General features: G+C 44.3%; 1 protein-coding gene across 2 annotated transcripts in view; it reads right to left on the reverse strand.

Moving 5' to 3' along the window:
* Positions 1–22,915, reverse strand: part of PTDSS1 (phosphatidylserine synthase 1) — a 65,494-nt gene that overhangs the window by 25,889 nt on the left and 16,690 nt on the right. For both annotated transcript variants that reach the window (XM_024756557.1, XM_024756556.1), the window contains exons 3-5: positions 16,022–16,066; positions 12,678–12,802; positions 1,295–1,453 (exon numbers count right to left, since the gene is read on the reverse strand). In XM_024756557.1, coding sequence (XP_024612325.1) covers positions 1,295–1,453; positions 12,678–12,802; positions 16,022–16,066 — 329 coding nt within the window. The remainder of the gene's footprint in view (positions 1–1,294; positions 1,454–12,677; positions 12,803–16,021; positions 16,067–22,915) is intronic.

Below are 22,915 nucleotides of genomic sequence, written 5' to 3' on the forward strand. Positions count from 1 at the left end.
GCGGGCGGGCAGGGGAGGAAGAAAGGGAGGCTGAGGAAGGCCAAGTGCCCTGCACAGGTCTCATGGCGGTAAGGTCCTGAAGATGCCTGCAAGTTAGAGGGAGCCCGTGGTACGAGGGCAGGACACGGGCCACGTTCCCCGTCAAGCACCTCTGGATCCACTCCTGGCTCTGAGCTCTGGTTCCCATCGGTACACTGGGAATACATACTGCCCTTCTGGGTTATGGTGAAGATTCAGGATGATGTATGAACAGTGCTGGGCACTGTTATGGGTTGAATCGTTCCCCCTCAAAAATCCATACGATGGAAGTCCTAAGCTCCGGGACCTTATAATGTGAGCTTATTTGCAAATGCAGTCACTGCAGATGTAATAGTTGAGAAGGGGTCGTACTGGAGGAGGTCGGCCCCTAATCCAACACGACTGGTGTCCTTATGAAAAGAATGCCATGTGAACACATGCAGGGTGAAGGCCACGTGAAGATGGAGGCGGAGACTCTGGTGACCTACAAGCCAAGGAACACCAAAGATGACCAGCAAACCGTGAGCAGAGGCCTAAGAGAGGCTTGGGACAGGTTCTGAAGGAACCAACCCTGCCCACACCCTGAACTCGGGCTTCTAGCCTCGGGGCCATGAGAGGAACACTAATAGAAGCGAATATCTAACTGGCATGCTTTGCTAAAGGTTAGGGTCAGGACAATGACAGGCATGAAGAAATAATGGTGCACACGGCCAAATTCTGCCCCCCGGAATGCTTAAGAATAACATAATAACTGAACAATAAAATGAACTAGTTCCCAAAATATCATTTCGGTAATAGTTTTTCAAGAATATATCTCTTTCATTCATTGAATGAGACAAACTTTTGATGACCGTGATATTTAAGCTACACTGGGAATCCATTTTTAAGTGACACAATGTCCTGGATGGCCTCATCATTCCCAAACACCACAATTCTATCTAACTGGAAACTAGTTAGTGGGTAAACTACCTATTAACTTCTTAGCAGGTGTCCTCATTGCCACTGCATTATCTTGCTTAGGATTTTAACTTCATTCTTTAGCTTGATTCCATTTGTTTCTCTTTAAGACTTGTGAGACAGAGCAGACCTTAAGTTGACAAGGAGTTTCTCTGTTTGTTTGACAAAGGTATAAAATATCCCTTGGGGATTTAAACAGTTTTGTACCACAGGAGCTGCAGAATGGATTACTTGACTCTTAACTGATGGACTACCTTCTTCCTGCATATAAACTGTCCACACTGTAGCATCTAGATAGCAGCCCACACCCTCTTCTTACCTCAGTCAGCTCCCAGGTAATACTGATTGTCCAGCAGAGACCATAACTACGGATCAGCAAGGCCTTCATAGCCCAGCCCCAGAAATGTCCAAAGGCAAATATATCAAAATGGCTGATAATCCTCTCCCAGGTGATAACATGGCAGTTCACAGCATACTCCTGTTTAAAATAATAAGGAAATAATTAGTAATACTCTAGAAATCAACTTGCTCCCAGGATTTGGACAATAAAATGAAAAGAACTGATATGATCTTGATAATTAATATATGTCCTACCCAATAAAAAGTTTTGGTAACTGAAGGTGCTTGAGGAAAAATGGACAAGTATTAGAGTTTATACACCAGAATTGCTTTGCTCTGAATTGCAAAAGCTTGGTTAAAGTGGGAAGCAAAACCATTTTACAAAGGCTTAACCCATCTTAAAGAAGTGGTATCGGGACTTCCCTGGTGGCTCAGTGGTTAAGAATCCACCTGCCAATGCAGGGGACACGGGTTCGAGCCCTGGTCCGGGGAGATCCTACATGCCACGGAGCAACTAAGCCTATGCACCACAACTACTGAGACTGCGAGCCACAACTACTGAGCCTGCATGCCACAACTACTGAGCCCCTGTGCCTAGAGCCCGTGCTCCGCAACAAGAGAAGCCACTGCAACGAAGAGTAGCCCCCGCTTGCCGCAACTAGAGAAAGCCCATATGCAGCAACGAAGACCCAACGCAGCCAAAAGTTAAAAAAAAAAAGATAAATAAATAAATAAATTTATTTTTTAAAAAGTAGTGGTGTCATATAGCCCATGTCACTTGCCCATAGGGCAACTGTGTTAAAGCCATTAACAAAAACATAAATAGAATCCCAACAAATAAAGAATAAATAGAAACCCAATAGGTTCAGAAATTTTAAAACGTATCTCTAAATACGGAGTAAAAAAGAAATCATAATAGGAATTTAAAATATATTCAGTATTAAATGATAATGAAAACATTACACATCAAAATGATGAGATGCAGTTAAGCAGAAGTTAGAGGAAAATACAAAGCCTTAAATGTTTTTATTAGGAAAGAAGGAAAGCTGAAACATCCAACTTCAGAAATTAGAAGAAAACAGAATTACTCTTCCACCCAAAAATGTAGCAAGTATTACATAATTTAAATATTAAAACATTATAAAGCTTTGAAGAATTTAGGTTCCACTTCTAATCTTTTCATTTTTAATATATTTTAAAGTAATTTTAAATCAACTTCCTTATACTCCTGTGTTTATTATGAAGTAATTATCACATGACAACATTTCTCAGGAAGCTCTACATTTCACATTCTTTTTTCCCCAAATTAATCTGATAGGAAGGAGTTAAGATTTCAGCCAGCTGACGGAATTCCTATAAAGTATAATATTTTCAAATTTTAGAAGCAATACTTCCTGAGGGAGCCAAAAGTGCACCATGGCGCTCCTCTGTCTCTTCTGAAACTTACCGCATCAGACTTCTGAAGCCTTTCTCAGACCTAATCCATTTTAATTTGCAAAGCTCAAAGGACATTTTTAAAAATTGTATTTTTTGAGAAACATTCTGATGTGGTATTATGATGTGTAAGTGGGAAATCTAGAGAAAAGAGGGAAAAAATCAATAGGGGTGAGTCAAGATAAGCCTTAAAAAGACCAAACTGCACTGCAATGAGATGAAAGTTCTCTTTCCAGGCTCTGGAGCACGTGCCTGTCCCACGAATCACAGACGGACAGAGAGAAACACCCTTGTGCTAAAGCAGTAACATGTTAGGTTAAGGACAGCTTAAAGGTTAAGGAGAGCTTAAGGCTCAGTCAACCCCAAATTCCTCACCCACCCTATCCTCTTATTTACTCCAGAGTGGGCTGCCTAGGGTTAGATAAGAAAGGGCTAAGTTCTGTTTTCAGAAATCTGTTCTTAAGGGAATCATGGGTTGAAGACCACTTTGGAGGCCTTTCTACTGCCCTCTAAGAGAATATTTATGTGTTCAACAAATGTAAAGGCACTTTGAAACCCATAAAGAGCCAGATGTGTCTACTGGCATATAATTATTATGAACAAATCTGCCAATAATCACATCTGGAAAATCCCGAGATCCTGGTGCTGGGAGGGATGCAGGACACCGTGGTCTAATGCAGACAGGGAGCAGCACACGCAGGCACGAACCCCTGGAAGCGGGAGGACAAGGCATGAAATGAGGACACAGAGGTGGGGAAGGCAAGTCTGGGGAGGTGGAAGCAAGCAGTAGGTAAGGACAGATTCTGCCCACCTCCCAACTGGTGGATCGCTGATCTCGGTGGCTCCACCCTCTCCCTGGCTTGCCCGACACTTAACCAAACACCAAGTCCTATTCATTTTACCTCCCCAAGTGTTTTTTCCTCCGTCTATCTCACCACCACTGTTATTTCTTGCTTAGATGCCTGCAGTAGCTTTCTAAAACTATGAAATGCTCTGATAAGCACCTAACTCCCCAGCCCTAGCTGAAGACTACAGATTTTAACTGATCTCTCTGTAATCGATTCTCTACATACAAAATGATTTTGCAGATCACAAATCAGACCATTTTGGGTGTGTGTGTGTTTTGGGGAGGTGGTGTCTGGGAAGACAGCCTTCCCAGTGTGGAAGGATCTCTGGGCCTCCTGCCCTGCTCTCTCGCTCCTTCCTCCCTGGGGAAGGTGGTGACCTTGGAAGCAGAAAGAACACATGTACTCCACCCTCTTTAGGGTCCTCTCTTTGGAAATTATTTGCCCACAGACAGCACAGGTTCCCATCTGCTCTTTCAACCTTGGAGGAATTTTTGTGAGTCAGGCTCTGCCTTGTGGAAAGAAGCCCGTGGTTGTCCAATGGGACAGGGGAGCAGAGGCCTAATTCAGGGCGGGGGAATTAGCACAACCTCGTGGCCCAGGTCTAAAGCCATCTGCTTCACTGAGCTTCAACCAGGAAGAAATCAGCTGATCCTGTGCACCTTTCTTCCCCAGTTTCAACACTGGACTGGAGATGGGCGTAATGTTTACTGACCCGCTAAAGCACCAGTGGAGATCATGTACCTCCTCTGCTTATAAACCTTCAGGGTCTTTTATTACATTCTCAGTGTAATCCTAACTCCTCACCAATGTCTCCCCAGCCTCAGGAACTGCCCTCCTCTGCCTCTAATTCCTACTCTCCTTCACTCTTGACTGAACCCAGCTCCCAAGTTGGGGCTTCCACGCAGGCTGTTCCTTCTTCCTGAATAATGGCCTCGGCCCCCTACTCGCACTTTGCTTGGCTAATTCCCACTCATGTTTTAGTTGGCAACTTAGACATCAGCTCTTACAGAGGCTTTCCCTGACCTCCCAGACTAGACTGGGGTTCTTTTATAAGTTTTAATAGCACCCATATCTTTTTCTTTATCACACTGCACTGTATACTGAAATCATTATGCTTTCATTCTTATTTTTTTTAGCTGTTTTATTTTAATTTTTTTATTGGAGAATAGTTGCTTTACGATGTTGTTAGTTTCTGCTGTACAGAAACTGCTGTACAGCCATATGTATACATATATCCCCTCTTTTTTTTTTTTTTTTTGCGGTACGCGGGCCTCTCACTGTTGTGGCCTCTCCCGTTGTGGAGCACAGGCTCCGGATGCGCAGGCCCAGTGGCCATGGCTCACGGGCCCAGCCGCTCCGTGGCATGTGGGATCTTCCCGGACCGGGGCATGAACCCGTGTCCCCTGCATCAGCAGGCGGACTCTCAACCACTGCGCCACCAGGGAAGCCCTCCCCTCCTTCTTGACCTCACTCTCCTAACCCAATCCCACCCATCCAGGTCGTCACAGAGCACAGAGCTGAGCTCCCTGTGCTACACAGCAGGTTCCCACTAGCTATCAATTTTACAAATGGTAGTGTGTATGTGTCAATCCTAATCTCCCAATTCGTCTCAGCACCTACTGCCTCAGCCCCCCTGTGTCCACACATCTATTTTCTACATCTGCATCTCTATTCCTGCCCTGCAAATAGGGTCATCTGTACCATTTTTCTAGATTCCACATATATGCGTTAATATATGATATTTGTTTTTTTCTTTCTGACTTTCTTCACTCTGTATGACAGACTCTAAAAATCACATCTCTAAAAATGACCCAATTTCATTCCTTTCTATGGCTGAGTAATATTCCATATATAGGTACCACATCTTCTTTATCCATTCCCCTGCCGTTGGACATTTAGGTTGCTTCCATGTCCTGGCTATTGTAGATAGTGCTGCAATGAACATTGGGGTACATGTGTCCTTTTGAATTGTGGTTTTCTCAGGGTATATGCCCAGTAGTGGGATTGCTGGGTCATATGGTAGTTCTATTTTTAGTTTTTTAAGGAGCCTCCATACTGTTCTCCACAGTGGCTGTATCACTTGCATCCCTGGGATAAATCCCACTTGATCATGGTATATGACCTTTCTAATGTGTTGTTGGATTCTGTCTGCTAGTATTTTGTTCAGGATTTTTGCATCTATGTTCATCAGTGATATTGGCCTGTAGTTTTCTTTTTTTGTGACATCTTTGTCTGGTTTTGGTATCAGGGTGATGGTGGCCTCGTAGAATGAGTTTGGTAGTGCTTCGCTCTCTGCAACTTTTTGGAAGAGTTTGAGAAGGATGGGTGTTAGCTCTTCTCTAAATGTTTGATAGAATTTGCCTGTGAAGCCATCTGGCCCTGGATGTTTGTTTGTTGGAAGATTTTTAAATATAGTTTCAAGTTCATTACTTGGGATTGGTCTGTTTATATTTTCTATTTCTTCCTGGTTCAGTTTTGGAAGATTGTACCTTTCTAAGAATTTGTCCATTTCTTCCAGGTTGTCCATTTGATTGGCATATATTTGCTTGTAGTAGTCTCTTATGATCTTTTGTATTTCTGTGGTGTCAGTTGTAACTTCTTCTTTTTCATTTCTAATTTTACTGATTTGAGTCCTGTCCCTTCTTTTCTTGATGAGTCTGGCTAAAGTTTTATCAATTTTGTCTATCTTCTCAAAGAACCAACTTTTAGTTTTATTGATCTTTGCTATTGTTTTCTATCTCATTTATTTCTGCTCTGATATTTATGATTTCTTTCCTTCTACTAACTTTGGGGAGTTTTTTTGTTCTTTTTCTCTAGTTGCTTCAGGTGTAAGGTTAGATTGTTTGAGGTTTTTCTTGTTTCTTGAGGTGAGACTAAATTGCTATAAACTTCTCTCTTAGAACTGCTTTTGCTGTGTCCCATAGGTTTTGGGTCATCATGTTTTCACTGTCATTTGTTTCTAGGTATTTTTTTAAATTTCCTCTTTGATTTCTTCAGTGATCTCTTGGTTATTTAGTAGCGTATTGTTTAGCCTCCATGTGTTTGTGGTTTTTTTACAGTTTTTTTGCTGTAAATGATATCTAGTCTCACAGCATCATGGTTGGAAAAGATGCTTGATACAATTTCAATTTTCTTAAACTTACCAAGGCTTGATTTGTGATCCAAGATGTGATCTATCCTGGAGAATGTTTCGTGTGCACTTGAGAAGAAAGTGTATTCTGCTGCTTTCAGGTGGAATGCCCTGTAAATATCAACTAAGTCTATCTGGTCTATTGCATAATTTAAAGCTTGTATTTCCTTGTTTATTTTCTGTCTGGATAATCTGTCCATTGGTGTAAGTGAGGTGTTAAAGTCCCCCACTATTATTGTGTTACTCTCGATTTCGTCTTTTATAGCAGTTAGCAGTTGCCTTATGTATTGAGGTGTTCCTATGTTGGGTGCATATATATTTATAATTGTTACATCTTCTTCTTGGATTGATCCCTTGATCATTATGTAGTGTCCTTCCTTGTCTCTTGTAACATTCTTTATTTTAAAGTCTATTTTATCTGATATGATTATTGTTATTCTAGCTTTCTTTTGATTTCCATTTGCATGGAATATCTTTTTCCATCCCCTCACTTTCAGTCTGTATGTGTCCCTAGGTCTGAAGTGGGTCTCTTGTAGACAGCATATATACGGGTCTTGTTTTTGTATCCACTCAGCAAGCCTGTGTCTTTTGGTTGCAGCATTTAATCCATTCATATTTAAGGTAATTATCGATATGTACGTTCCTGTGACCATTTTCTTAATTGTTTTGGGTTTGTTTTTGTAGGTCCTTTTCTTCTCTTGTGTTTCCCACTTAGAGAAGTTCCTTTAGCATTTGTTGTAGAGCTGGTTTGGTGGTGCTGAATTCTCTTAGCTTTTGCTTGTCTGTAAAGCTTTTGATTTCTCTGTTGAATCTGAATGAGATCCTTGCTGAGTAGAGTAATCTTGGTTGTAGGTTTTTTCCTTTCATCACTTTAAGTATATCCTGCCACTCCCTCTGGCCTGCAGAATTTCTGCTGAAAAGTCAGCTGATAATCTTATGGCAATTTCCTTGTATGTTATTTGTTGATTTCCCTTGCTGTTTTTAGTATTTTTTCTTTGAATTTAAATTTTGTTAGTTTGATTAATATGTGTCTCAGCCATGTTTCTCCTTGGGTTTATCCTATATGGGACTCTCTGTGCTTCCTAGACTTGGGTGGCTATTTCCTTCCCCATGTCAGGGAAGTTTTCGATTATAATCTCTTCAAATATTTTCTCAAACCCTTTCTCTTTCTTTTCTTCTTCTGGGGTCCCTGTAATTCAAATGTTGGTGCATTTAACATTGTTCCAGATATCTCTGAGATTGTCCTCATTTCATTCTTTTTTCTTTCTTCTGCTCCTCCACAGTTATTTCCACCATTCTATCTTCAGGCTTACTTATTTGCTCCAGATTTGCTATATTTTCTGCCTCAGTTATTCTGCTATTGATTCCTTCTCGTGTATTTTTCATTTCAGTTATTGTGTTGTTCATCACTTTTTGTTTGTTCTTTAGTTCTTCTAGGTCCTTGTTAAACATTTCTTGTATTTTCTTGATCCGTGCCTCCATTCTATTTCTGAGATTTGGGATCATCTTTACTATCATTACTCTGAATTCTTTTTCAGGTAGATTGCCTATTTCCTCTTCATTTATTTGGTCTTGTAGGTTTTTACCTTGCTCCTTCTTCTGTAACATATATTTTTGTTGTCTCATTTTTTTTGATGGGTGGGGCTGCATCCTGTTTTGCTGGTTGTTTGGCCTGAGGCATCCAGCACTGGAGTTTGCAGGCAGTTGGGTGGAGCCGGGTTTTGGTGCCGCGATGAGGACCTCTAGGAGAGCTCATACCGAGTAATATTCTCTGGGCCTGAAGTTCTCTGTTAGTCCAGGGGTTTGGACTCAGTGCTCCTCCCAGAGGAGCTCAGGCCTGATGCCCCGCCTGGGAACCAAGACCCCCCGCAAGCCGCACAGTGCCACAAAAGAAACAAGAAATGGGCAACAAACAAAAAGGAGCAGAACAATAACAAAGAATAAAAAATAAAATAAAGTTACAAAAATAAAACATATATTAGAAAAAATAAAAATAAGAATGAAACAAGAACAAAACAGGACCACAACAGAAAAAAAAAAAAAAGGCCAGAGGAGGCTCTGGGCGGCAGGGCTTAGGCTCAGGACCTCTGCGACCAGAGGCGACCCTGGAGGGCAGAGTTTCAGGCCTGGGGCCAAGCAGGCGGGGGAGCCGCTGGCTGCGTTCCCCTCCAATCCCCCAACCCCCTGAAGGTCTCTCCCTGTCGGCGCTGATTCCCTCACCGTGAGTGGGCCCTTCCGAGCGTGGGAACCCCTCCCCTCCCCCACATTGTGCTTTCTTGATTCTAGGACACATCTTTTTCACATTTAGCATTTTGAGAACTGGGTGGATATTTCAACATATTACAATGTTTGGTGCACATATAATATAAGGTTTCCCTTTTCCCCTTCCCAAAGTCATACTTGTAATTGATGGTGCATCTTACAATTGATGCTGACCTCCTGACCCTACGATCAAGCTTAATGTTATAAAAGAGAGACACCTAGACACCGTGTGGCTCTTAGTGTGATACACAGCACCATATGTGAGCAGCCCTGCCACGGAAACTGGACTGGAATCTGGACCCCATCCAGCCTCTACATCTAACTTCTGTTTATAGAAAATATAGGGGGACAGAGAGATACATTAATGACACCCTGGAAATGCAAGCTACAAAATCCAGACTCGAGACGCTCCATAAAATAAACAATGTGGCTTCTTTGACAAACAAACCTCGAGGTTGAAAAACGGTATGGAGGACTGCAGATTAAGAGCTGCAACAAAGGCAATACGGGGACCTTGCCTGGATCCTAATTTGTACAAATCAACTGTAAAAAAAAACTTTACCAGGTGACTGGGGAAATGTGAACACTGCATACTGTTACCTTTAAGCAACTGAAAACAGCATTGTGGTTATGTTTTAAAAAATCCATATAGGGGCTTCCCTGGTGGCGCAGTGGTTGAGAGTCCGCCTGCTGATGCAGGGGACACGGGTTCGTGCCCCGGTCCGGGAAGATCCCACATGCCATGGAGGGGCTGGGCCCGTGAGCCATGGCTGCTGAGCCTGTGTGTCCGGAGCCTGTGCTCCGTAACGGGAGAGGCCACAGCAGTGAGATGCCCGCGTATCGCAAAAAAAAAAAAAAAAAAAATCCATATATTTGGATATAATGTCTGATAACAATGCAAGATATGTGTGTGTTGGCGGCGGGGGGAGGGTGGAATGAAAGAAGATTGGGCCTGTGTTGATAAAATTTTAAAAAATTATTGGAGTTGTCTTAGACAACTCTCTTAGAAAAAGAGCCAATGATAATTTGTTTAATTTGCCTTCTTGTAGAGTCTAAACTCCAAGGGGAGAGGGAGCGATTGGGCCTACCCTCCTCCCCACTACCACCAGCACAGTGTCTAGCATGTAGGAAAAGCTCAGTGAGTATTTACTAAACGGAAGACTGCTGCTCCAGACCACCCAATCGCCAATTCAGATGTGCTCACAAAGCTTGTCTGAAGCTTAGAACACATTTTTTTTTTTTTTTTTTCGGTACGCGGGCCCTCTCACTGTTGTGGCCTCTCCCGTTGCGGAGCACGGGCTCCGGATGCGCAGGCTCAGCGGCCATGGCTCACAGGCCCAGTCGCTCCGCGGCATGTGGGATCTTCCCGGACCGGGGCACGAACCTGTGTCCCCTGCATCGGCAGGTGGACTCTCAACCACTGCGCCACCAGGGAAGCCCATATTTTTGAATAGAATAAATATTTAGGAACATAGCAAAGTTTCCAATTATACAAAAGACTGCCTCTAACAGGATTTCAATGACTGCCCTCCCCAACTCCAAGTTATAATGTTAATTTTAAGGGAAAAGGGAGTCTGAATTTCAATGTGCGATACCAAGCACGGACTAGAGCCTGGTATCAGGATTAGAAATAGGTGGAAGCTGAAGGAATGGGGAAGGCAGAGGGTTCCTGGAGCCAGGCAACTAAAGGCTTCTGTCTTGCATAAAGGCGCCCTCCTTACCACAGGTTCTAACAAGGGAATGCGTTTCTCTAGAGCCATCAATGAACAGATCCTTAGAACTGTAAAAGATTCCTTTAAGGAAGTAAAAAGTGATAAGGGATTGGAGATGAAGACTGAGGCTGGTCTACCACCACCTGGAACTGCAGAAGTTGAAAACAGCTTCGGGTTTTGTTTGGCAAGAAAGAATTAGCCAATCCCTGAAAACTAGTTTTAAATGCCGGTTTCAGCTCTTTGGGGGCTGTGATCGTGACAATCGGATGTCCCTGTGATGTCAAATTCCTAAGGAAGGTAGATGTCAAAGTATTATTAGATTCAACTTCCCCCCACTGACTGTGAGAACAAGACTGAGAGACACAACAGCAAATCCACCTGAAGTTAGTTTACTTCATAATATGTCCAATTTTGCTTAAAAACCCAGGAAACTTGCAGGGAGAAACATAATCTGGGATATCCTTCTCCCAATCTCCATATTGTAAGATGCCTGGGAGTGTCAAACACTTGTTATTGTAATAACCATATGCTTGAGGCACCGGCCTGAGGGGAAATGTAGGTTTGGGACCCAGAGGGATCTTATATTAAGCTTCTATTTCCTCCTTGGTAAAATGGAGGCATTAACATGTAGACCGTATATAAAGCACCCAGCACACTACCTGGCAGAGCAGACAACCCACCATCAGCAACTGCTGTCAGCCTCACTGTAACTGTAGCATCATTAGAGGCTGTACATCACCCTGTACCATTCTCCTTCTCAGAGGAAGAAAGTCCAAGACAGACTTTTCTCCTTGACACTTTTAAATGATGTTTGGCATTCCTATTTTTGTCTTTAGTTTGTCCTTTACAAAAGATAAAGATAAAATCCGGACACACCATTCCAAGAAGGGTCTGACCAACCTCAACTATGCTGGAATGATCACTTCTTGGACTGTTTATCAAGTCCCTCTGTATTGCTTTTTTGTTTGTTAAACAAGGACCCACCTACGGTCCAAATGCCTGTTCTCCTTTTCTGATCATCACTAGGTATTTCTTCAATCTGTACTAAATGTTAGGCACTTTAAAAAGTAAAAAAGGAAAGGAACTGTATTACAGTATAAAATAGTCTCTTCACTAAAAGTCAAAGTACAGAGTAGTTTTAGCCAAGAGAAAAAGTATTTATTGTCATTTAATAAAAACAATGAATGAAATGGCCTCCATCATTACGAATGGCACCTTCATGGCAAGCAGGTGGGAAGAGTCACAGCATCAGGGCTGGGGTCAGGGAGCAGAGGGGTCAAGGGTGACACGGACACAGCAGTGCAGCTGCCATCAGAGGACCTGGTGTGTGCGAGGCATCACGTTAGGCCTTCGTTTAGCTCACAATAAACTTCCAAGATAAGTTTTTCACTTTATTATTAAATTAAATATTATTTAATTTAATAATAAATTTAATATTTAATTTTATTAATAAATATTTTATTAATATTTAAATTTATTTTAATATTTAAATATTATATTTAATTTAATTTATATTTAAATTAATTAATTTATATTTAAATTTATTATATATAATTTAATTTATATTTAAATTTATTATAATATTTAAATATTATATTTAATTAATTTAATATTTAATAAATTTAATAATTTAATATTGAAATTAAATATTATTTCACTTTACAAAAGAGGGAATAGGCTATAAGTTCGTAGCCCAAGGTCCTACAGCTTACAAGTGTCAGAGGCTCAATTCCCACCCACGGCTGCCGGCTGATAATATTCACATATTCCTACCACCCCCTTTGGGCCAAGAGAGGATTCATTTCCCTGGACTGTACCATTCATGGAACCACGCACGGCACCAACCTGCCCAGAGTCCTGGTGTTTAGATACCTACGTAGGAAATATGGAGAAGGACCAATTTAAAATGTGAAGTCAATTACCTGCTATACCCAAGAGTCAACCAGTTTCTCTAAGACACAGCAGACAAGTACGTACCATGATATCTGCTTCCCTTGTGGCGTATCGAAGGTTCGGATCTAGCCAGTACATCAGGGATTTAACCTGCTCAAAGTTCAGGAAGAGCAGGAACACCAGGAACAGGAAGTAGAGCACGCTGAGCCCTGAGGGAAACAGAAACATCCTCAAGTCGGGGAGAGAGCCAGTGTCAGACGCACAACACACGCCGGGCTCAAATTGCTCATGGCCCAAAGCACACACTGGTGCTGTAACATGGGCTGTGGAGACCCCCGTGACAAGCTGCTGGTCTTTCCTTTTTTTTTGCGGTACGTGGGCCTCTCACTGCTGTGGCCTCTCCCGTTGCGGAGCACAGGCTCCCGACGCACAGGCTCAGCAGCCATGGCTCACGGGCCCAGCCGCTCCATGGCATGTGGGATCTTCCCGGACCGGGGCACGAACCCGCGTCCCCTGCACCGGCAGGCGGACTCTCAACCACTGCGCCACCAAGGGAAGCCCTGGTCTTTCCTTTGATGAGAGTCTGACATATGGTCCTAGTTCAGACCGGGAGGAGTCGTCAGTAACCCTTTCTGAGAAGAGGATGCCGATGCTCTCAGACCATGGGCGAGAGCGTGGAGGAGTAGACGTGGCCTTCAGGCAGGCAGAGGCGAGCAGACAAGGTCCCTGCAATGAGGTCTAGGAGCCAGCACATGGCTGGGTGCTGGCAAAGAGGGGCACGGAGCAAGGCGGCTATGAAGCGACGGTCAGGGCTCGGGGCCACGGCGAAGACTGCAGGCTTGATCTTAAGTCAAAGAAGGAGCACCTGGGCTTCCCTGGTGGCGCAGTGGGTGAGAGTCCGCCTGCCGATGCAGGGGACACGGGTTCGTGCCCCAGTCCGGGAAGATCCCACATGCCGCGGAGCGGCTGGGCCCGTGAGCCATGGCTGCTGAGCCTGTGCGTCCGGAGCCTGTGCTCCTCAATGGGAGAGGCCACAACGGTGAGAGGCCCGCGTACTGCAAAAACAAAAAGGAAAGAACGAGCACCTGACAGATTTCAAATGGGGAAATAAGATGATGTAGGTAACATTTCAGGAAGTGGACTCTGGTCACTGGGTGGCGAGTAGACCGGAGATGGGCGAAGCCAGGCAGACAGGCCAGTTTGGGGTAGGGACAGACAGGTGTGGAGGCAAGAGGTGGCCCAGGGTCACTCATCCCCATCTTACACCCCACCTCAGTCCCTGGGGGCATCACATCACTGTCACATCATGTCGTAATTGGTACCCTAATAATCACCCCATATCATTTAGAAAAGACAGTTAATAATCTAATTTAAGAAGGCAAAAGCCTGTAAAGACATTTTATAAAGACTTGAGAACCAGCCACCAGTGGCTTTGTCACTCCTTTTCCTGCTAGAATGAAAATGCGTATGTAGGACATCTAGATGCTGTGATACAAATGACCTTGGACCTCAGTACCCCCTCCAAAGTGGGCTGGCACCAGTTCCCAGGGAGCTGCTCTAGAGGAGAGAATGTCTGTGGCTGAAATTCTCCATAGTGGCTGTAGCACAGGCCTTCAGAAGGGGCCTCTCCCGGTCCTCGGGGAGCTCGGGGGGCCTGAGAGTAGCACGACTGACTCAGTCATGCATCCCGGGGCCCAGCGCTCATGTGTTTTTAGGCAAGCTTATATGATTACCTTCTTATATATTATGTACCAGCTACTTTTACAGATTTTCACTTCAAACACCCCCCACTACATCCTTCTGAAATAATTATTTTAAGACAGAAAGAAGGTATTTGTGGAGCAGAAGGCTGTTAACCTAGAGTTCACAGTTGGTCTTCAACATCGCTGAAGCCCCGGATATAATACACAGAACTCTCTGTGTGTGTGTGTGTGTGTGTGTGTGTGTGTGTGTGTGAGAGCACGTGTGTACTGCGAAAGGGTCTATAGTTCTCATCAGGTTATCCAAGTGTTCCATGATCCCAGGGAAGAAATAAAACTGCTCATTACTTATGATGGACCATTTGAAATCTGAAAGACTTAGGTGTAGCCAACTAGCTAAAAAGGACATAACTTCAAGCAGCAATATTAAGTCCATGAGCTATAAGTATAACGCACCCAGGACTATCTTTTAAGAAATGTAAATGAATCATGCACTTCTCTGCAAAAAAAAATAAAAAAAAAAAAAAATCCTCCCATGACTTCCTCCTGCCCTTCACAAGCTGTGTGGGGTCCCATCTGTGCCCAACTCTGCCTCTCTCACTACTCCCAGGCCTGCTACCCTCCGGCCACACTGACTGGGGACACACCAAGCCTCTTCTAGCTGGGGACCACTTTGGCAGTCTTGCCTTAGCCTGGCCTTCCTCCCCGCATTTTTGCCTGGATCCTTCTTTCCAGGCGGGTTTCTGCTTAAGCACACTTTCTTCAAGCCACCCCTCACCTGAAAGTGAAAGCAGCTACTTAGTCACTATTGCCTCTTGTGGTTTTAATAAACTTCCTAGCGCTTCGTGACATCAGCTATTTTTTGATTTGTTTCACAATGTGTTTGCTATAGCTGCCCTCCCTGCCGGGGGCCCCTCCACCTGCAGCCTCCGGGCCAGAGCAGCCACCCACGCAGAAGGACTTGGTGAACGCCTGCTGAGCGAACGACCAAGATTCATTACTAAATTCAAAGAGATTTGCCTATAATCTCTGAAGGGTGAAAAATAAACAAACTTGAGCCAAATGTCCATTTTTCGGTCCTTTTGCATAAGATTAACTTTTCTGAACCTTGTATAACTTATTTGATGATTATTTAGGTAAGATGAAGCCAATATCTGAAGTTCTGAAGATATGCTTTAAATCCACTCAGGTGGTTTTACTCTTTGGACTAGAAATCAAGTAACCATAAGAGATCCAACATTTATATGAGATGCTTATCACTAAACCTTAGTTCAAATCAGGGCTCTTTGCTAAGACTTCTCTTTTTCTAAGCTCTTTCCCATTCATGACACTGGGGAGTTTGCTGGGGTTTCAGTCCCTCCTGGATGCTGATGAGACAAACGTGCTCATACGATGCACGTGAGCTTGCACCAGCGAATAGCAACGTCAGGAAGAACAAGCCACATTCCCTCGTGTCAAATCCCGTGCATTAACAGACAACAGCAGGGGGGCGGGGTGGTGACAGGGGTAGGGGTGGGGGCTTGAAACAGTTCACGTGTATGAGAATTTCAGCTGTCACCAGCACTTTTTTGTGGCAGAGCATTTTAATAAAAAATTGATATCAGGAACACCAAAAAGTAAAAAGTTATTAAGTTTTACAGTAGAGTGGTAAGGAAAACTGCTATAATATACAGAAAAAGATTTGCTTCAAGTAGAATGGATTTTTAAACCGACTAATGGGTAACTCACCGAAAACCATTCGCCACAAGGCCGGATGAGGTCGAGTAAACGGACCTGCAGAGATAACATTACAAGGTCAGACAGACTGCTTTCAAACCAAGACTAAAATAAAGACAGTGATGCTGATCTCCACAGAGATAAAGGGTTAAAAAAAGCTCTCCACTGTTAATTTTTTTTTTCTACATAAATACTCTGGGGTCAAAGTCTAAGTTGAAATGTTCATCCACGTTGTAACAACCATTCCCCACAATTGTAACAGGCATCAATCTCAACAGAGGCTTTTTTTTTTTTTTTAAGCTTAACTCAGATCATAATTTCCCGTGGACACAATGTTACAACAGCGAGTAGGTCACCAGGCCAGCCTTTAACTGTATGTAATACTTACTGGACATTAACAAGAAACCTCACAGTCCCCCAGGAGCTACTGGACATCGTGTGTGTGTGTGTGTGTGTGTGTGTGTGTGTGTGTGTGTGTGAGAGAGAGAGAGAGAGAGAGAGAGAGAGAGAGAGAGAGAGAGAGAGAGAGAGAGAGAGAGAGAGGGAGAGAGAAAGAGGGCAGACACTGAGGGGCTCTGACAGTAAAAGAGAGAAATACGGTGCCTGGAAAACAAGTGCAATGGGGAGTGACACTGAAAGCAAACCCTTGGAGCAGTGGAACACGCTGATGCAGGAGCTTTTGATCATGTCCTGTGGTAACAAAATACCTTTGACTAGCTCAGATACACAGATGCAGATTCCACGGGAGGGAAACCAAAGTTTCACGGGATGAAATTTACTCTTACTACAAGTGATACAACAATACTCTGTCTTCTATTTTATTTCATTAAAAAAAAATAATAGAAGATGAACGCAAGTAAGCTGGGCCTTGATCTGTTAAACTGATTTACCACCAACTGCAGGGTTACAGCTCGCAAATATTGACCATTGTCCTAGAGGGCACCTGACCTATTTGGGGCTGCCCATGCCTTCCTGCACTTGGAGGATTTCTAGCATTGTGATCCCATATCTCCAGAAGAGATGTCAGAGCTTGCTGCACAGCTTCCTTATAAGCGGGTCCTGGTCCTTTCGTCGCACCCACGCCAGACAGCATCAGGAGCGGGTGACAGTGGAGGTAAGTGTGCAGAGCTCTCCCCTCCCCTTGGCCCAGGCCAGCAGGGACACTAGTGTGAGGTGGCACTCCTCACACTGATGAAGGTGGCACTGGCGACTGTGGCAGAGGCAGTTCCATTTAGAGTTCTCTGTACACGTGATGGTGGGACAGACTGTAGCCAAGGCTCACTCATTAGACCAGGCCTGGGGGATGTGCCGCCAGCTCCTAGAAGCTTAGCCTGGGGCCTGGTTTCCTAGCCCTCCTAGGATTCCTCCAGCCAGTCAGTCCATCACAGCTTCTGTTGCTTATGACCAGGAATGCTCTCTGCAGCAAACATTACATTGTAAATTTTATCCTGGGACTCATTCTGAAGGGCCCATCTCTTCTTAAAAAGACCACACTGAGGGCTTCCCTGGTGGCGCAGTGGTTGAGAGTCCGCCTGCCGATGCAGGGGACACGTGTTCGTGCCCCGGTCCGGGAAGATCCCACATGCCGCGGAGCGGCTGGGCCTGTGAGCCATGGCCACTGAGCCTGCGCGTCCAGAGCCTGTGCTCCGCAACGGGAGAGGCCACAACAGTGAGAGGCCCGCGTACCCGCGTACCGCAAAAAAAAAAAAAAAAAAAAAAAAGCACACTGAAACATTCTAACTGCTTTCTTTGGATGAATCAAGTTCATTTTAGTAATATCAGTTACAAGTACCTCCACCCTCCAAATCGATTCAGTTTCTGAGTTTAAATGAGGAGAGATCAGAAGATGAGTTAAGTTTGAGGGACTATACTTTATCCAAAATAATATGGTGTCTGAGTTTTGGATGGCAAGTTGAGAGAGCTCAGATAAGTGAGGGATTTTTCTGAAAGTTTATCTGTGTCTGTTCGATTTCTGAGGTCTGACAGCAAAGGCTCAGACAGCACGGGATACCTGTATTCTTTTTAATCAGCTGTTTTCTCAAAAAAGGCACAGCAAAGCATAGAAACCAGAATCCCCTCCCAGGTAACATAACCTGGTTAAATTTCTTCACAAGTTATTGGAAAACTGATGGCTACATTTGTCTTCTTTTAAGTAATTTTAATAGCTTGACTTGTCACCAGGAATGACTTGTCTTATGGTAGCAGTTTGGTTTGCAAGCATTACTTCATCCAAACTACTTTTTTTTTTAACATCTTTATTGGAGTATAATTGCTTTGCAATGGTGTGTTAGTTTCTGCTCTATAACAGAGTGAATCAGCTATACATGTACATATATCTCCATTATCTCCTCCCTCTTGCATCTCCCTCCCACCCTCCCTATCCCACCCCTCTAGGTGGTCACAAAGCACTGAGCTGATCTCCCTGTGCTACGCTGCTTCCCACTAGATATCTATTTTACGTCTGGTAGTGTATATATGTCCATGCCACTCTCTCACTTCGTCCCAGCTTACCCTTCCCCCTCCCCGTGTCCTCAAGTCCATTCTCTACATCTGCGTCTTTATTCCCGTCCTGCCCCTAGGTTCTTCAGAACCTTTTTTTTTTTAGATTCCATATATATGTGTTAGCATACGGTATTTGTTTTTCTCTTTCTGACTTACTTCACTCTGTATGACCATCCAAACCATTGAATTAACCCCTCAGACATAACGTGGGACCCCAGCTTTCTCTATGACTTCTTCTTACAAGGTGAAACTGAAATTTTATGATTATTTGGCTTGCAACAGAATTCCATGCCCAATCGGTACTTGGCAGTGGGGTGGTGAGAGGACCACCATCATTCCCATTTTATAGATAAAGACACTGGGGCGTAAGGAACTCACCCAGGGCCACACGGCTCACAGGACTCCAGGTCTGAGAGCCCGTGTGCACCTTCCCATAAACTGTCAGAACGGGGCCAGCTTGGGAGGGGGAGGGGGGAGGGGAGGAGTTGACGGGCTGAGCCAGGACTGTCTCTGGGCCAGGAGAGGGGCAAGAGAGAGGCAAGCTAGTGAGTGGTGTTTAGCGCTGCCGCGACGTGGACTTGATAAGCAAGGTGAGGGAGAAGGCAGGGAACTGATACGCGTTCCCGCGCATCACAGTCCACCAGTAGAAAGGCCTCCAAAGTCTTCGTCGGCCTTTGATTACTTTAAGAGCAGCCTTTGGAAAACAGAACTTGGCCCTTTCTTTTTTTTTTTTTTTTTGCGGTACGCGGGCCTCTCACTGCTGTGGCCTCTCCCGTTGTGGACGCGCAGGCTCAGCGGCCACGGCTCACGGGCCCAGCCGCTCCGCGGCATGTGGGATCTTCCCGGACCGGGGCACAAACCCGTGTCCCCTGCATCGGCAGGCGGACTCTCAACCACTGCGCCACCAGGGAAGCCCTCGGCCCTTTCTTATATCTAACCCTAAGCAGTGTGCTCCAGAGTAAATAAGAGGATAGAGTGGTTGAGGAATTTGGGGTTGATGGGGCCTTAAGCTCTCCTTAACCTAACAGGTAACTACTTCAGCCCAAGGTATTCCTCTCTGTCCGGCTGTGATCCCAGAGACAGACACACGTTCCTGGGCCTGGAAAGAGAATTTTCATCTTACTGCACTGCAGTTTGGCTTTTTAAAGGCTCATCTTGACTTGCTGCTATTGAATTGTTCCCTCTCTTCTCTAATATCCCATTTATACATCATCAGTGTTTACTTCATAAATGTTTCGCATAAAATACAATTTAAAAAAAAGTCCTTGCTGCCTTGCATTTGATCTGAGGAAGGCTTCAGAAATCTGATGCGCTGGGTTTCAGGACAGACAGCAGAGCACCAAGGAGCTCTGTCCTGAACCAGGGGGTGAGAACAGACCACTGGGCCCTTTTGCCTACAAAAGGCAAGATAAGGCCCTGGAATGTTAGGTGACCTTTCAGTTGCTAACTTTAAAACCCAATCCAGGCCTTACTTCAGTCATCCAATCTGTCCTCTTCTTTCTGAGAAGAAATTCTGAATGCTTTCATGTAGTATTTCCAGAAGTACATGCCTGTAGCTTTACCCACAAAGAGTAGCCTCTTCACCATCAAAGACAATAATATTGCTGAAAATACTATTTTGCTTTTTAAAATATCAAGGATGAGGCTGGCGTTTTCCTGTATGAGAAGCCTTGATACTTATGCTCATCAGGTCACCCACACTTGATTACTCTGGTCAAGTCACCCTGAAAGCCTCCTACAGCATCCACCTGCCCAGGTGAGTATAGCCTTCCTGGAACATTTACCTCATCCCGGTACCTTCCCACAGGTCTTATTCCCCAGCAAACTATTTTCTCGGTGGTCTTCCTCTGACCAGTGTTATGGCCAGGACATCAGTAGGAGTGACCCATCTGACAGTGGGCTTCTTGTCTATACTTTATTTCTTATTTGATAAAAGCTGCCTGGAAGAGTCTGGGTCTTCAGTTCAGTTATGCAGGAGAGATGGGGAAGGTGTCTCAGGGTGGTGATGGAGAAACAAGTGCTGGTTTTATTTACAAAGGTGGTTTTCTTACAAGGCACATTGAAAAATTACATGTTTTACTTTCTCATCAGTCCCTATGTCTAGAATACATCATTTCCAATCAGATATTAAGAGCAAGTTTTATTTCAAAAGAAAATAGAAACCAAACGACTTTGCCTTGAGAAAGCAAGCATTTAAAACACTTCCTCTGAAGTCAAAACATAAGATCACAGCTTGACTAGCCAGCAACCTATTGTCATATCCACGAATAAGGAGTTCAATAAGGGATCAACCCTTGGGAGGCAGGATCCTTTTAACCAAAGTCAGAAGCTGCATCTTCGCAGCTGCACGTCTGTGCCTTTGGGTCCTCTCAGTCTGCCTCTTCTCTTTATTAACTCTTTTTCAGCTTTATGTGATATAACTGACAAATAAAATCATGAGATATTTGATTTGTATGATTTGAAAGTTTAAATTCCTCTAGGAAAAACCTAGAAAAGGTGAATAAAATTATCTCTAAGCAAATTTCAAACCTAAGAAAGAATTTTTCTACAAGACAAAGTAGTGGAGTGGGAGACAGAGAATGGGGGGACATAGTACCTTTTTTTCCCTCATTTTTATCACCTTCATGCCTCAAGGAGATGTGATTCGCTCTATCTCAGCTCAGAGAAATCAGAAGAGGCCGAAGGAGAAAGGGAAGGATAAACGCAGGAAAACCAAGATATATTAGTTATCTCACTCTCTTCAAAATACCTTGAAGAAGTGCTGAATGGTGCTACTCTTGCAGATGAGGAAAGGAAAAGAGAGGGCTAATCTGTGAACTTTTCTCCTGGCAGATTCATTCTTAATTCAACATATATTGATTGAGAGGCCACTCTGGGCCGGGCACTGGGGGTACAGGGTAAGGCTGTGGTGGTTTGGGTCGGGGTGTGTGTGGGGGGAAGGGCAGGAAGAGTCCATGGAGGCCCTCAGGAGCTGGAAAAGCACACAGAAGTCACCTGTTGAAAGAAATCTCACAGCCAGCTGGAGATGCAACAGGCTTCTAAATTTCACTCCAGTGACAGAGTGATGCAATTGTAATTACACTCCAATGACACAGTGGCATAGTTAAAATTACACTTACACTTGAGTGTCAGTTGCTATAAGGAGGTAGACGTGGCACTTAAAATATTTTTTTCAAGGGAACCAAGAGAGAGAGAATGGGAGAGAAGACAGCAGGAAAGAAGTGGGCGTAGGTAACTGACCCTCTCCCTCCGAGGTCTCCCCTCAGGGTCCCTCTCCATGTCTGTTTGTAGGACTGAAGGAAGGAAGGAACTCTAGACCTCACCCCGCCACTCACTCTGTTGACTGTCAAATGAAATTCTGAGTCTCCACTCCTCCCCCATGTAACTCAGGGGTAAATTCTAAGCCAATGGAGGTTATCCTGTTTCTCTTTTATTCTTTCAGTCAGTGAAGATCTACTAGAGATCTATGATGTGCCTCTGATGTCCTCCAGCCACTGTAAACGCCTGTCCTCAGGTCTGCTTGGAGCAGAGGCATGTAGCCTAAGCCTCATCAAAGAGGAGTGAGGGCAAGTGTGCTGGGGGCTTTCTAGAAAAGGCCTCTTCACTCTTAAAAAGATGCATGGGAAGACGTGACCTCCTCTTCTGTTGGACACTGTCTGTGACTACACTTCAGCAGTGCAGCAGCTGTCCCAAGACCACGAGGGCAGCAAAGCACAGGCATCTTGCTGAAGACGGTGGAGCAGAAACAGGTGAAGAACCTGGGTCTTCACGCGTCACTGAGCTGCTGAATTAGTCAACCCTGAACCACTCTATCTCAGAACTTCTTGTAATGTAAGAAAGCAAACATTTTATTTATCCTTTAAGCCATTTTGAAAGGGGTTTCCTATTACTTGTGGCCAAAAGCATCCTGTTATAAACCTCACAGAGAAAGTCAAGGGCCTTCTTTGCTATCTAGACTCTGTACAAAAAGAACCAGAGGGCCCCTCCTGTACGAATTGATCGATTCTAGCACACAGAGAGCGTATGTAAACTCACAGACATACGAGACATATGGACACAACCAAACTTAGGCCTATACTTAAACATTCAGGGCAGCCTTTACTAGGTCAAGGATAAATGCGTTTGAAGGTGCCAAAACAGAGCCATTCTGGGAATGCCATCCACTGCGGGCACTTCCCCAAAACTGCCTTTCAAGGACAAGGCAAATGCTGGGCTCCATTGCTCCCATTCATTCCATTACTTAATTTGAGAATTTCTGCCAAGGGTGGGGAGAGAGGAAGAGAAGGTGACGAGATCGGAACAAGAAGAGTCGTGTCCGTTCCACTCGGTGAAGCATCCACCTAGCATCATGGCTCCTGAAAAGGCTGTAGTCTGAATGCCAGCTGGGGCGGGGGGGGGGGGGGC

Source organism: Neophocaena asiaeorientalis, unplaced genomic scaffold (genome assembly GCF_003031525.2).
Source record: "Neophocaena asiaeorientalis asiaeorientalis breed wild unplaced genomic scaffold, Neophocaena_asiaeorientalis_V1.1 scaffold29, whole genome shotgun sequence".
NCBI lineage: Eukaryota > Metazoa > Chordata > Mammalia > Artiodactyla > Phocoenidae > Neophocaena > Neophocaena asiaeorientalis.